The 14,295-nt window shown below is 39.2% G+C and overlaps 1 protein-coding gene across 1 annotated transcript in view; it reads left to right on the top strand.

Moving 5' to 3' along the window:
* The first annotated feature begins 4,937 nt into the window (after positions 1 to 4,937).
* LOC112556880 (STE20-related kinase adapter protein alpha-like) overlaps positions 4,938 to 14,295 on the top strand; it is a 32,245-nt gene continuing 22,887 nt past the window's right edge. The window contains 4 exon segments of the mRNA XM_025226294.1: positions 4,938 to 5,072; positions 9,320 to 9,391; positions 12,388 to 12,465; positions 13,187 to 13,298. Coding sequence (XP_025082079.1) covers positions 9,380 to 9,391; positions 12,388 to 12,465; positions 13,187 to 13,298 — 202 coding nt within the window. The 5' untranslated portion in view covers positions 4,938 to 5,072; positions 9,320 to 9,379.

Below are 14,295 nucleotides of genomic sequence, written 5' to 3'. Positions count from 1 at the left end.
CATTTCTAAAACTACACAAGGGCACTCTTTTATCATCAACGACTGTGGCTGGTACTCAACATAGGTAATCTGTGTTATACTGTTTGGTTTGTATATATGTGTCCGTGTTTTGGTAGATGGCCATAGAACTTGTCGCATCGCTGGCTCAGCACCGTCGGGTAGCGGATCGAGCGAGGAAGGGGTGGCCCTGCAGCCATTCCCACCCTAGTTTCGTCCCCTGGCCAGTTTATGGCCCTTAATTATACGGTAGCCTTGCGTCCCTTCCTCTCTGGTCTCTTTGGTTCTCTTTGGAGTGGATGGGGCTATTTTCCCACGGTGTGCGGACACCGAGTTCAGGTATGGGGTTGTGCCTCTTTGTAACGTGTATTATCTCGCGGACGCTGGACCCTGTGGGTAGGGAAAGAGCCTATAGAAGAGTTTTTGCGCTGGAGGAGAGACCTGTGCCCGTCTCTGGGAGTAGTCGGGGGTTTGCCACGTGCTGTGTGGACTGTCGCTGGAACTGGCGTGGTGTCTAGAAGAGGGTCCCAGCAACCAGCGTATTTTCCCCGCGTTTGTTGTGAGATAGAACAAAGCGTGTCACGAGCCGTTGGGTGAGTAGGCTTAATTAATCTTTACCTTTGTTTTTCCACCCGATGGCTACCCTGGCCAGTATGCAGAACGCAGTTTTTTCTGCCTTAAAACGAACAAAAACATACCTGAGAAGCTCCATGACACAAACGCGCTTGAATAACTGTCTCATCATGCACGTATTTAAAGAGAGGGTTGATCTGCAATGGAGTTCATTAATAGAAATCACCGAAGACGCAGTTTTTTTTTGGAACACTGACTTGCCAACCTTGATTAATATGATTTATATGATTATAACGTTTATCACATTTCTTGTGAATGCTTTAGCCGGGGAGTCATTCTTTAATTTGTTTTTTCTTATTTAATGCTGCTTTGCCTTTTAACAATAAAGCAGCGTGTTGTGATGCTACCACTGTGTACGTGCGTGCGTGCAGTACCCCCCCCCCATCCTTTTTTACGTAATGTGCGAGCGCGAACGCCGTTCACTGTCAGCAGGGAGTTTGCCCCCCCAACGCCGAACATCTTCCTACGCCACTGCTATTAGGCGAACTAGGCAACTGCCTAGGGCGCAGCGACCGAGGGGGGCGGAAAAAATGGCCTGCTTTTTTTTTTTTTTTTTTAATGAATAATTTTAGGGAAAAATGTAATTTTCACAAAATGATATTAGCAGGACACTTTTCCTCTGCTTGTAGACTGACCACCACGCTAGTTTCTCAGTACATGTATGACAGGAAAACCCCATTATCGCATTATCCCATTATTACAGGGCGCACCTGCAGTGACCACAGCTAACCAGCAGGCAAGTAGAGGGCGGGAGAGGGGCGGGGAAGGGCGGCGTTGGTGGAAGGCACTTTTTCCTCAGCTTGTAGGTTGACTTCACCACCGAGTGTCTCAGTTCATGTAGTGATGTAGTACAGGAAAACCCATTATTACAGGGCGCACTTGAAGTGACCAGCTAACAAGCGGGGAAGAAGAGGGCGGAGAATAGACAGCGGAGGGGCGGGTTGGTGGATGGGGCCTGGTCAGTGCGGACCCCTATGATGGAGTGGACCGCATTCCACTAATACCAAGCTCACCTTTCTTTCTTCTATCTTACTATTGAAGAGGTTCCACACTTATGTATTGAAAACACTGCAGCTGATATCAGGGACAACAAAACAGACTTGAGTTTGCTACGCGAGTTTCTCTGTGGTTATGACAACTGTTTTATGCTCAGTATTGTTTACACTTACGAACTTTTAACCCGAAGGAACTTAGCTAATGTCACCAACGCGTTCTTAGTTAATAAGAGTATTAAAGTCTTTAGCAGACAAACATCAAGGTAGAGCCATTTGAAGTTTATAGCATATCTATTTACTGACACTGATGGCCTATAGTCTTGTACTTACTGTTGTGACTAATGGTCGTGAATATTTAACTTTCTTATTAATTATTAAATTTCTGTTCGTTTGGTGTATTACGCTTAATTTAGTTGTCAAATTGTAATGTTTATTTTTATTATCTAAGAGTGCATCTGTTTGTCTACAGTTTGAATGGCTAGCTTGTTGTTATTCTCCATTGACAGAATATTTGAAATTGGTTATTAAGAGATAATGCGTACTAAGACCTACAGTCTATATACTTCTCTTGTTTTCACCTAACCCTATGCTGGACACCACGCAGTGTTGATCACTGGACTGTGTGGGGAGCTGCCCTGACACCTGATTTACAACTTTGCATTGTTAGCGTCCAGAAGACTCTCTCTTGACAAACCTTGCTCCCCGCCCACCTGTGAGGTGTGACTGTGGTGTGACTTTGGATGGGAACAAAGTAGCTGCTATCAGGGTGGTCTAGAGGCTGGAAGCTGTGATCAGCTTGAGTTTTAGACCACACAGCAAAATAAGACCAGAGCAAGGTGCTACAGATTTCTTGTCTCCATCAGTGAGCACTCCATAAAACCTTTTACACGAGTGTTTGAAATCCCCTGCTCATAAGTGTAGGTGTGATTTGGGAGGCATGCAAGCATCCATGTGTGTATGATGCACGCCTGCAATTGAAAAACAGACCTACTTTTTCTTGACAAAAAGTAGTTCTTACTTATAAGTTATTAATCAAATCTGACAGCAAATTCTCGAAAAAGATTTAATTTAAATAAGCCATTCTTTGACACTTCTGGGTTCTAACGCCTCTGGTCGTAATGAGTTCTTGTAGAAACCACTTTTCTACTATTTTTAAGCAGCAAACATGTAGTCAGTTCGGTTTTACTTGTTAGTTCATCTGTAAGATGAGAAAGAAGAGAACCATTGAAAGCACTTGCCGATGGAGGTGCTATAGGTGACAGCCCACAGGTAGCGATAAATCTGTCACAGTTAATGACCAGTCGGATCAGACTAGCAGACCTGACAAAGAAGGTGGTGGGATGTTACTTGATAGTTGTCCTTGAGAGAAGAAAGAGAGATGAGAGAAAGATTGAAAGGACCTAAGTGGGGTGGTGGAGAAGGGTAGAGATAAATCTCTACCACTTTAAAGAAAGTCAGATCACATTACCAGGGCTGGACAGCCAGTGGGCAAGAGGTAGTTGTAACTTTGAACTTAAACCCCACAGGACGATGTACAAACCTTTTCTGAGCGGCTGCTGATATCTCGTGCTGCTGTTTGAATTGACTTTGTAATCGTCTGTTCGGGTGCTTGGAGCTATCATCCTTCCACAGCTGAGTCAGTAAACTAAAGGTTGTGAACTGCATTTAGCCGTGCCAGACTGAACAGTGCTACTGTCTACAGCCACTTCATGAGAGTTTGTGAAGATAAGTTCGCATGAATTTTATACACTGTGACATAGCTGTATATATTTTACTAACACGATTTATGTCTTTCTTTACATTAATTTCATTTCCTTATTTCTTACAGTGCTTATTTTGATTGTGTGGATGCAACGGGTTGCGATAGCGGTGGTGTAACTTTTTACAAAACTGTTCATTGAACAAACGGGTCCGTGACAGTCCTGTGGTCTTTATCACATCACAATCGCGCTGAGTTCTGAGACAGACCGCCGCAATCATTACTGGTGATATTTCAGCCTAGCTTTCTTGTTTGAACTGCGTCCATTGAAGACAGATTTAAACAGATTCAGGAGCACAGTGCATTATTTGGATTTCTTTATGATATCCAAAGGATTTCCGAAAAACCAAGGAAGGACATTCTACTATCTTGCGAGGTCTTGGCAAAGGCACTAATGCACAGAGACAGCAAAGACACTGACGCGGAAGAACTCTGTTCTGAATGACAGGTTGTGGCTAGTAAAGACTTCCCAAGCCTAACATGAACCCCAAAGAAGTCTTAACATTCATAATCCAACATAAGCTATTTGATATTGTGCCGAATGTTGTAGTGTCTCTCAGAATTTTATTGACCCTTCCAATTTCTGTTGCCAGTGCAGAACGGAGTTTCTCAAAATTAAAATTAATTAAAAACTATATGAGATCAACAATGTTGCAAGAGAGACTGACTGGGCAGGCCACCATATCTATTGAGCATGACTTGGCAAATGAACTCAATCTGAAGGAACTGATAACTCGTTTTGCACAACAAAAAACAAGGAAAGTGAGGTTTTAAACATCAATTTCATGACCAGGACTAAATAAATTGCAAAACAAATGATATAACATGGTTCACTTTTGTGAGGTGGGGGGGGGGGCGCAGAATTTTTCTTTCGCCTAGGGCGCAACACAGCCTAGCGCCGGCCCTGGATATAAGGATAGGTAATGGACTAATGGATAAGGATAGCGAGGGGTCGGTCAGTCCGGCTCCAATAGTTTACAGACTTTTGATCATCACATCCAACAAAGCAATTAAAAAAGAAATAAAATGTTTGGCTAAATAATAAGATCCATCTCTTGGATCGGTACTCTTTAAACGTATGAGACCGCTTAAGTCTCGATTAAGACATTCAAAATATTAAATGGGACTGTTAACTTTTAATAACTTTTTTTCGTGGGCTTACAGCAGACCATGGACGTGTCAACATCCGTTCATGTAGTATACGAGTAAGATTTACAGCACATGCTGTAAACTTAAAATGGCATTTTTTAAAAAATACAAAAACATACTAACGTCTTTAAAAACGATCTGGATCTGATCCCAAAATTTGTAGAATTATTTCGAACTTTTGATGATCAATAGCAAAGCGTCTTAATGAGTAATACACTTACAGGCCTGTAGCCATCTCTAGTCCCAATTTACTGCTGCTACAAACAAGACACCTCGCTCTATGAGTCTTGACGTTGATAGTTAAACTTACGGACCCATAAATGAAGGTCTATGATTAAATTGGAAGCGAATTTGTGCATTGGCCTTGTTCTAGAAGTTGAGATGGAACTTTGTCTGCAAGCAGTCCGGTATTTTCGTACGTGCCGTGATTGCGACACAGAAAACGCCGTGAACGGAAGCGCCCAGTGGACATGCGTACTGGAGTTTCGGCGCAACACAAGGGAAGTGACTTACTCTGCTGTTTACTGTTTCTGGTCGAAGTAAGATTTTGTTATCAGTGTCACTGTCATACAATGTTACTGCTGTACTGCTTCTATGGATGAAACATATAACACTATGTGAATTAATGTGAATGTTATTACCGTAAGAAATCTTTAATTAAAATTATCACACTATCAGGCTAAAGAAGATTAGAAGTATTTTCTGTCCGCCTTTGCTGCTTAATTCAGTATGTTAGTTTTTAAGGCCCTTTTCGAAAAGTAAACTTCCAAGTCCTAGCGAAATTTTTGTACTGATTGTTTTTAGTTGCATAATGTGATAGATTCTACTTTGTGATTTAAAAAAAAAATTTATAATACTGCTTTACTAATAGCTTGTATGCTGATAATATCAGAGATATTCAATTCAATTCAATTCAATACAACTTTATTCATCCACAAGGGCAATTAGAGGTATGATGACACGCCAGCACACTAGAGGGAAGAATTATGTGAGAGATGAAAGGGAATAGATTCTGGCGACATACACACACACATGTGCACACACACCCACTCATATAGTAACACAGCAACAGGAGGTTCAGTGGGCACCCCGCACAAGGTCACCTCAGACAGACACATCATCACAGCTAGTGGAATTCATACTTGTTTACCAGTTCTGTAGTCATATATTTTATTATCTATTTAGCTTTGTGCCAATCCCAGCTCAAAACTTTTTGCTGCTAGCAAAATATATCACCAAGAGTGATGCAAATACATATAGAGGAAAACGTAGTGGTATTCAGAATGTGTTTGCTTTCACTTATGTTATCTTGTTAGCAAGCATTTTCTTTTTGCGTATAAACTAATCTCATCTGCATCAGCTCCTACTACTTCAGCAGACACAAATCTGTTGATACTTATTTATCTAACAGATTTAAAACAGCATGAAGAATGATCTCTTTTTCTCTCTTTCATGTGCGTGCACACTCACACACACATACATTAAGAGAAACTTCAAAAGTTTTATTTATTTTAGGCTATCCACCCCTTAATGAAAGTGATAATCATGGACAGTTTAGTGTTTCATATGCATAGATATTATAATATACAAAGAGATGAAAATGTGAATGTGGATATAATAATAATAATGGGATTGATAGAGCACATTTCCCCACATGGAGTTGAGTTTAAGGCACTTTACAAGATATAAGGGGCAGTAGGTAATGATGCCACACAGAATGAACATTGACATGAACATGTTGAAGGGGGAATAGGTGTTTTATAGCAAGTCAGCTACTAAGTTTATTTCCCAGCAAACCAACCAACCCTGTAAACACCATGAATATGAAGTAACACAGAAGAAAGTAATAGAGTAAATCATTTACAGTAGCTATTTCTGAAAGAGATAGGTTTTAAGTCCAGAGCAGAAAGCATGTAATGTCCCCACTGTACGGAGAGGGCCAGTGAATACTGGGGCAGAAAAAAGGAAAGAGTGATGGCCAAACCTCTCCAGTGTGATGTGTGGGGTGGTGAACAAGAGCGAACTGACCTGCCAGGCTGGTATGGCAACACAATCTTAGACAGACAGGGGTAAGGACATGAACAACATGATAACAAAGTATGGCTATCTTAAATTCCACATGAGCCCACATTGGCAGGTAGTGCAGGTGATGCAGAAGTGTTGTGATGCGATTGGCCTTCTGCTTTGGATTACAATGCAAGCTACATTGTTCTGAGCTCTCTGGCACTTGTTATGCAGGTGGTCAGGGAGATCAGCAAACAGAGAGTTACAATAGTTGAGCCTGGACAATACAAATGGTGACATAAGCTTATTGGTGGAATGTCTAATGTGGCGGATCCTACACAGTTCAAGAAAAATGGACTTAAAGACAAGAGTTAGCCTGATTCTTGAAAGTCAATAATGTGTCAAAAATCACAGGACTAAGTGGCTGTAAACAAGAGAGGCCCAAGGACTGAACCCTGAGGCACTCCATATTGCGCTGCAGCAGGTTTTAAGGCAAACTTATGGACATTAACACCCTAGGTGTGAGCATACAGATAAGGATAAATGTATATATGTATAGATATATCCATAGGACAGATGTATATATACACATGATACAACTGTATCAGAAAATTTTCCATTTGATCCACACGGCTCATGAGACCCCACACCTGCTCTTCCCACAAAAAAAGACTGAGCAAAGTACAACACAAAATGCAAAAGATTTATTGACATGCAAATCACGCAGAACATGTGTATGCAACAGTTAGGGTCATCTAAAGGTGGTCTTAGTATTATCCATACTTCCAATGTTAGAGTCCTGTTAATTTTTGTTAAAACCACCATCCACTGTCATGCACATCAACATAGCTCCAGTAGTTCTTAGCGCAGCTCTTTTTCCAAATTCTTCCTGCATCTCAGTCCAGGCTTGTGGTGAGGTGAGTAATAGAGTTCCAGTCGACAGTTACCCCACTGCTGACTCTCCTGTCCTAGTTCCCTGGTTGATTTCCATTGTTACTGGATCTGCCAGCCACATCAGAGAGCGACAATTGCTCTCCCAACAATATGGATGCTGAATGCTGTTCCAATCCAAGGATGCCACATATACATCAGGATGAACAATGACATGTACAACTGCCGTATGAACACCACCTTGATGCAACATACCTCCTAACTCTAGTGGGGTTTTTTTTTTTAGCCCAAGCGAACACACAGAGGTTATCTTCTCTTGCAGTGACTCCTGCTGAATCGGGCATTGAACTTCTTACCTGTCACAGTTAGCCCAAGTTCTGGTTGCATAATCCTTGGGGTTTCATGATGACAGCTGGCAGTCCTGAAGGTCTGTTGTCCCTGACTTACCCCTTGCATCAAGGCCCTCTACCTTAGCATTCCAGCTTTCCCACAAGTCTCTTCCCTCCTGGCTCATCTTAGTCTCAGTGGATAGTCCCTTGGCATTAAAAAAAGCTGAAGACCTATAGTTCTCCATTTTCACTGAAATCTTGTCAAGAAGTCCTTGTGCAGTTCTTGTTCCCATATATAACTTTGCACATTTCTACACACATGCAACAAGGGTTGTCATTGGATGGCTGCATGCACCCAGCATCCTTCACCCACAGCTAGCTAGCATGTCAAGACAAGACCACTTGACCACTAACCATAGCCTACAGGTGGGGGTGTGGAGAGGAAAGACTATCCCTCCAGTGTTACCAGCCAGGTACAAATAGTTCCCCAGAGTTTAGTCTCTGTCCCTTGCAGGACTGTGGCGTAGACAACCTTCACACCTACACACCTGATGCCAGCCCCTACCACTGTCCATGCTTGGCTCCCTCTGGCCACTGAAGGCCATCCACCTCTTCTTTCTAAAAGACAGTCCACGAGGCCCCCTTTAATTACTTAAAGGGTCTCTGGCTTGTGAATGTGTCGACAATTCCAGTCTAGACCTCAGTTGCGGGTGATTTTATGTCCCACTTCAAATTACCACATGACATTCTGTTTAATTTGATTCAACATTGAAAAATGATTTTGAGCATATTTTCAGCTCCACTTTCTTTGCAGGCAGTCATCCGATCATTTAAATTAGCAATAACTCTTTCTCAGACATTCCTTTTGATTACAACAATTACCTGTTGAATTTCCCTCTTCAGTTCGCTAATTGTTTGAGGCTTATTCACATAAACTTGTGACTTCACATATCCCCATAAAGAGAAGTCACAAGGTGTGAGGTCACATGACCTCAGAGATCATTCTTGGTCACTGCTGTGAAACGAGATCAGTCTTAACCCATTTATAATGAGTTTTCACAATACAAACACATTGCTCGATACTGAACTGCTCCATTGCTACAGAATGGAAAAACGGCAAGTGATCTTCTAATCAGAGTGAAAGTAGATGATGAAAATGATAGGAACAGTCCTAACAATCTTCAAGCAAAATAATCCTGGGAAATTAAAAAATTGCGTACTTTATGAAACACCCTTTACAAGGTCAAAAGATCATAACAAAACAGACTGAAGTGACAGGGGAATCCAGTTCCTTTAAAAAATAACTATTGTGATGGGAAAAAAACCATTTAAAGAAGGTATAAGCTTTATCTCTCATCATGACTCTGGCAAACACCGATGATGAAATTTATATCACGCCCTGCTTTGAAAGGGTCGTTGACCCATCAAATAAATACTTCAATTCAATTCTCTCTTTCTAACTTGTAACCAAGCAACCAACCATGTAGTTTTGTTTTGTTTTTTTGAGTAGTTATGCATGTTTGACATTATATCATAGTGGCTTATAATCTCTTCACTTTCAGACTAATGCTGAAAAAAAGGTCAACTTGTCTTTGAAGCCTTTGACCTGACTACTGTACTTTATGTCTTTCTTGGTAAGAGATTTTTATGGTAATTTATGCCACTGATAAATCTGTACCATATACTGTAATATTTTAACCATATGTTAGGAAGTGACTGCAGAATATATACAGCTAAAACAAGTAGCTAGTAAAGTTCATAGATTCAAGAGTGACAAATCGGTAACGAAAGTTTGTATAAATTTTCATCCATGTGAAAGAACTGTTCTTATTGAGAATTTCACTTCCTAGATTTTTATTTTCTAATTTTTGCAGCTACCCCATGATAAAGAGTAACAGGCCCAAAAGGGAAAAATGTTTGATAATTAAATACCAGAACTCTATATTAAGTTTTATGTTTTTTTTAAATAGTACCTTCTTAGTCGATGCCAAATATTGCTAAGTGAAAGGCCTAACAGTCTACTAAGGGCTTCTTTACCATAATGGATTCAGAACATCAATCATCTAATTATTCAATGCAAAATAGACTCATAAGTAATGCATAGTAAAGTCTTCTCAGCCTACTTTGATAGTGTCGTTTTTATATAATAACCAAGTTATAAGAGCAAAAGCAGGAGAACATGAGACATCATTCTATAGCAGCATAACCCTGGTTTCACAATGTATCCTCTTGATCATCCTGATTGCAGATGAAAAGTCCCTGCTGCTCTGTAGTTTGGAATTTGTGTTTTAGTCATGGGTTAATCAGAGGGCCCATTTTGACAGTGGATGGTGAATTTTGGCTTATATTTTCAGCACAGTAAAACTAAAGTTTAAATGGAGACTATGGATAGCCAAGTATGACTGTTGTTTTATGTGAGCCCTTTTTTAAAAGTTAAAACAAGATTTAGCAGGTGCTTGATTTGCTTTTGAAACATTTCGGTTGGTCAAACATTTAGTTTTGCATGGCTTTTACTTTTTATGTTTCTTTCTTATTTGGGGTGTTATTTGTTAATTTATTCAAGAGATCAGGCTGGGCATATTAATTGCATTGGTAAAACATCTTGTTCAGTTAAAGCCTAATAAATTTAACATAAATTAATATTATTTTAAGCATGCAGTAAATACCAGATTGCAGTAAGATGTCCCATTTTGCTTAAACAATTTAGATCTGGGTGACAGGTTTGCAGAGTTATCGCTGTTGGTTATCTGTCTTTAGAGTCTGCTGCCCTTTGCATTGTGATCTCTAGAAATAATTTCTTTCACATATTATTGACTGGTAATATTATTCACATATTATTGACTGGTTTCTATCTCCCCCATTCAGTGACACCAATTTAGTTTTCTGTAGTCTTTTGTTACTTTTTCATTGAAATCGGCTCAGCTCTACTTACTGAACTCACTGGTCGACTTACACAGACACAGGAATGCACAGCTGACGTAAAGTCCTGGATGCTCCAAAACAGACTGCAACAGAATGATGACAAGACTGAAGCTGCTTACTTGTCCACAAAAATTTCTGAGTCATTCTTCTCTCTCTCAGCCTTTGTCCATAACTCAGCTATTCCTTTCTCCACCTCTGTCCACAGCTTGGGTGCCATTCTCGATCAGTTTGACTTTTTATTATCACATTTTTTAATGTCTTGAACTTTATAGGATCAGTACCATTTGTCATTATCTCACTACTGATGCAACTAAAACTGTAATCTGTGCCTTTGTGCTATTGAGGATGGACTATTCTTTTAGTTGGCATTCTCTAGGATCTTGACAGACTTTAAAGGACCCAGAATAATGCTTCTCGCCTCATCTGCAGACCATCTAGATATGAACATATATCACCTATAATTCACCTCTTCATTGGCTGCCAATCGCAGATCATATAGCCTACAAACTTTTCACTTTGGCTTACTCTGCTGTGATTGGTTAGTGCATATGGTTGGATCAAAGTTATGTTTACTTATTGGCCTATAGTTTTGGCAGTGATGAGCCTGCTGTTTACAGGTTTTCATTCTAACAGAGACTTTTCTAGCCCCCATTTTAGGATGATTACAACTCTTTCATGATGTGGATAATCTTCTCAAGTATAGTAAGTCTTTCCTAATGGTGTCCTTAATTCACCTGATTTAGCTCTCACTGATTCCAAGTAAATGCAGTTTGCATCTATTGCATCTATTGGCCTGTTTACCTATGTACCTGTTTTATAAATTGTATATACATATAGTTTGTATCTGTTCATTACCTGTTTCATACATTGTACATTTCAGAAACCGATTTTTTTGGATTTGGTGGTGCTGAGTACTTTTGTTTGTCCCAGCAGTTCCTTGTAAATTTCACTGCTGGCAGTCATACAGTTCTTTATAGAGAATTGAGGTTGGCCTCTACAAATTAATGAAAGAATTTTCTGCAACCTGTTCATTTTACAAGTCAGGGTTGCTAACCCTGAGCCAATCCCCTCCCAGCTCCTACTAGTCCTAACCTGGAGGACTGGTTGATTGCACTTTATCTGGCCTCTACTCTTAAATTTGTCTGACCAGCAGCTCTTGGATCCTCTTTAAGACATTGGGGCTTACAAGCTCCCTAATCCTGTCCAGTAGCAGTCATTTAGGGAAGAAGCAAATGTATGTATTGATTAATCCATATCTTGATATCTAAAGTGGATTATCAGCAGAATTTGCCATTATAGAACTAGGTTTTGAGTGATAGCCTACATCATGACAGGTTTTCTTAAAAATCGAGTTTACTTGCTTTTCTGAATATGTTGTTGTGGTTAAAAAATAAATTTGAAGCAAATTAATGTAAGATTTATCTGTACAGAAAAATAAAAATATAGTAGAATCCTACACATTTTTTTACAATTTTTGTTATTTTTGTTATTTTTGTTTGAAAATTAAAAAAATTCAGAAAGGCCTGTGCTTAATGAGAGAAGACTGGTGGGTTCAAACATCAGTTTCAAAAAATGTGCAATGTTTCCTTTCGTTTATTTTCTCTGTTTAAATATAAAGTACTTTTCCAATAATGTTTAGACTTGTTCAAGCTTATATTAGCAAAACTTACATTTTCTCATTTTGTTTGTATGCATCTTTTTCTACTAGCATTGTGCTTGTTCCAAATCTCAACTGTCTGATTCTCCACCAGCAAGCAAGCCTTATGACATCACCTCCCCACCACTGGTTTGTTCTCTGGCTGCTAAATTTCAATCGTGCATTCTTTCTTCTCCTTTTATTCCTTTTCTCATTGCAATTTTATGTGATAGTGTTCTTTCATTAGAATTATAAAAAAAGTAAATTCTGTCTATGGTTTATCTTTTGATAATGTTTGTCTATTTTTACAACCATTTATTCTGCAACGCTGTGAAAAGCTGAAAACCAATTTTTGAGCAAGGATCAATTTAGTAAGTATGCCATGTAAAATTTTGAAGATGGTGTGATTTGTGCCAATACATCAAACCCTTTTCCTTTTGGCAGTGTTGTGCATTTTTTTTTTCTGTTGGCCAGACTGAGATACAAAACAGAAATTTAAAATATGAGAAAATAAGCCCATTCTGTTCAAAAGATTAAAGTGTGTAAAGAGTATGGATTACCCTATTTATATCATCAAATTACATCTTAGGGGGCCAAAAAACAACCAGACCCGAAATATAGTGAAGACAACTTTGTCACTGATCTAGCTTTGGCAGACACTAGAAAATTCAGTTCTAAGAAAGTGAATTCTCCTTATTATGCTTCTCCATCTTGCATGCATTGGTCGCTTTTCTTTGTGAAATGAATGGAGTTTAAATCATCATATCTGCACACATTCTCACTCTTGTAGTCATTTAGCCATTAAATTAATGTTACTTAGTGTGCTGTGAATGTAGTCTAGAATCTACAATGAAATGAGCATGTATTCTAGTCAGAAAACAAGGTGAAGATCACTCTCAGCATCAATGAGCCATCATCATCAGAAGTGGTCATCATGCAGTTTGACAGTGTGGCCTGTGCCTATCAGCTATATACTGTGATAGGTGAGTCACAATAATTAATTGACTGTAATCCCAAAATAATAATCGACTGTAAAAAAAAAAATTTTTTCATTGCTTCCAGCAGATGGAAAAGAGAATAATGTCTAGAAAAAATGGATAGGCCTTGTATTTGGGTTTCAGATAACAACATATTATTATCTATGTAGTCTTCTGCTGGAACCAAATAATATTTTGGTAAAATAAAAATCAACAAGATTTTAACAGTCAAGTAAAGCGATACAAAACAATATCACATCACCTTATTGTTATTGTTTCCTTACAAAGAGTTTGAAAACAGCTGTGGTGTGTTTCTCTCAGTAAGTTGCTGAAAATGTAAAAAAAAAAAAAAAAAAAGAATTTTTATATAAATGACACTTGCATGCTGCTGTGCAGAATTTCGGAATGATGTTTATAAACAGTATTTCAGAAGCACTCATCAGTGAAGTAAAGCTGCATTTCTTGGGTAGGTTGCCCTAAAGTTAAGGGAGGTAAAAATGGTTGCTTACACCTACATGATGCAAATGCAGAGTGCATGTTACTTCCCTCAAGACAGGTTCACATTAAAGGTCACTTCCCACAAGAGAGGGTCACAATAAAGGTCACTTCCCCCAAGACAGTGGTCATATTAAAGGTCCTTTTTTTTTTTTGTCATGAGCAGGGGGAACAGTAGCTACACTGGTAATCAGTTTCTTGATCAAATTTGTAATGGTCACTCCAAGCATCTTTAGAAAATAACCAGTAGATGCTAATGCTTCATGTAAACATAGGTAAATGTTTGAGAGACGAGTATATGGATTTATGTACAGAGATGAGCACTGTGCTACAAGGCATGCATGCTGATTGTTAGGGTTACATAAAGAGATTCCAAGATGTTACAGGTAACTAACCAAGTGACCTAATAAATTATTAAAGGGTTTGTCTGATTTGCATGCTTCATGCTAACTCACAAAAGTTGAAGTGGAAAAGTAAACAGCAGGAAAAGATGTAGTTATCGGTTACA

Source organism: Pomacea canaliculata, linkage group LG2, assembly GCF_003073045.1.
Source record: "Pomacea canaliculata isolate SZHN2017 linkage group LG2, ASM307304v1, whole genome shotgun sequence".
Lineage (NCBI taxonomy): Eukaryota > Metazoa > Mollusca > Gastropoda > Architaenioglossa > Ampullariidae > Pomacea > Pomacea canaliculata.
Note: the sequence above shows the minus strand (reverse complement) of the source record. Positions and strands in the feature narration are given on the sequence as shown.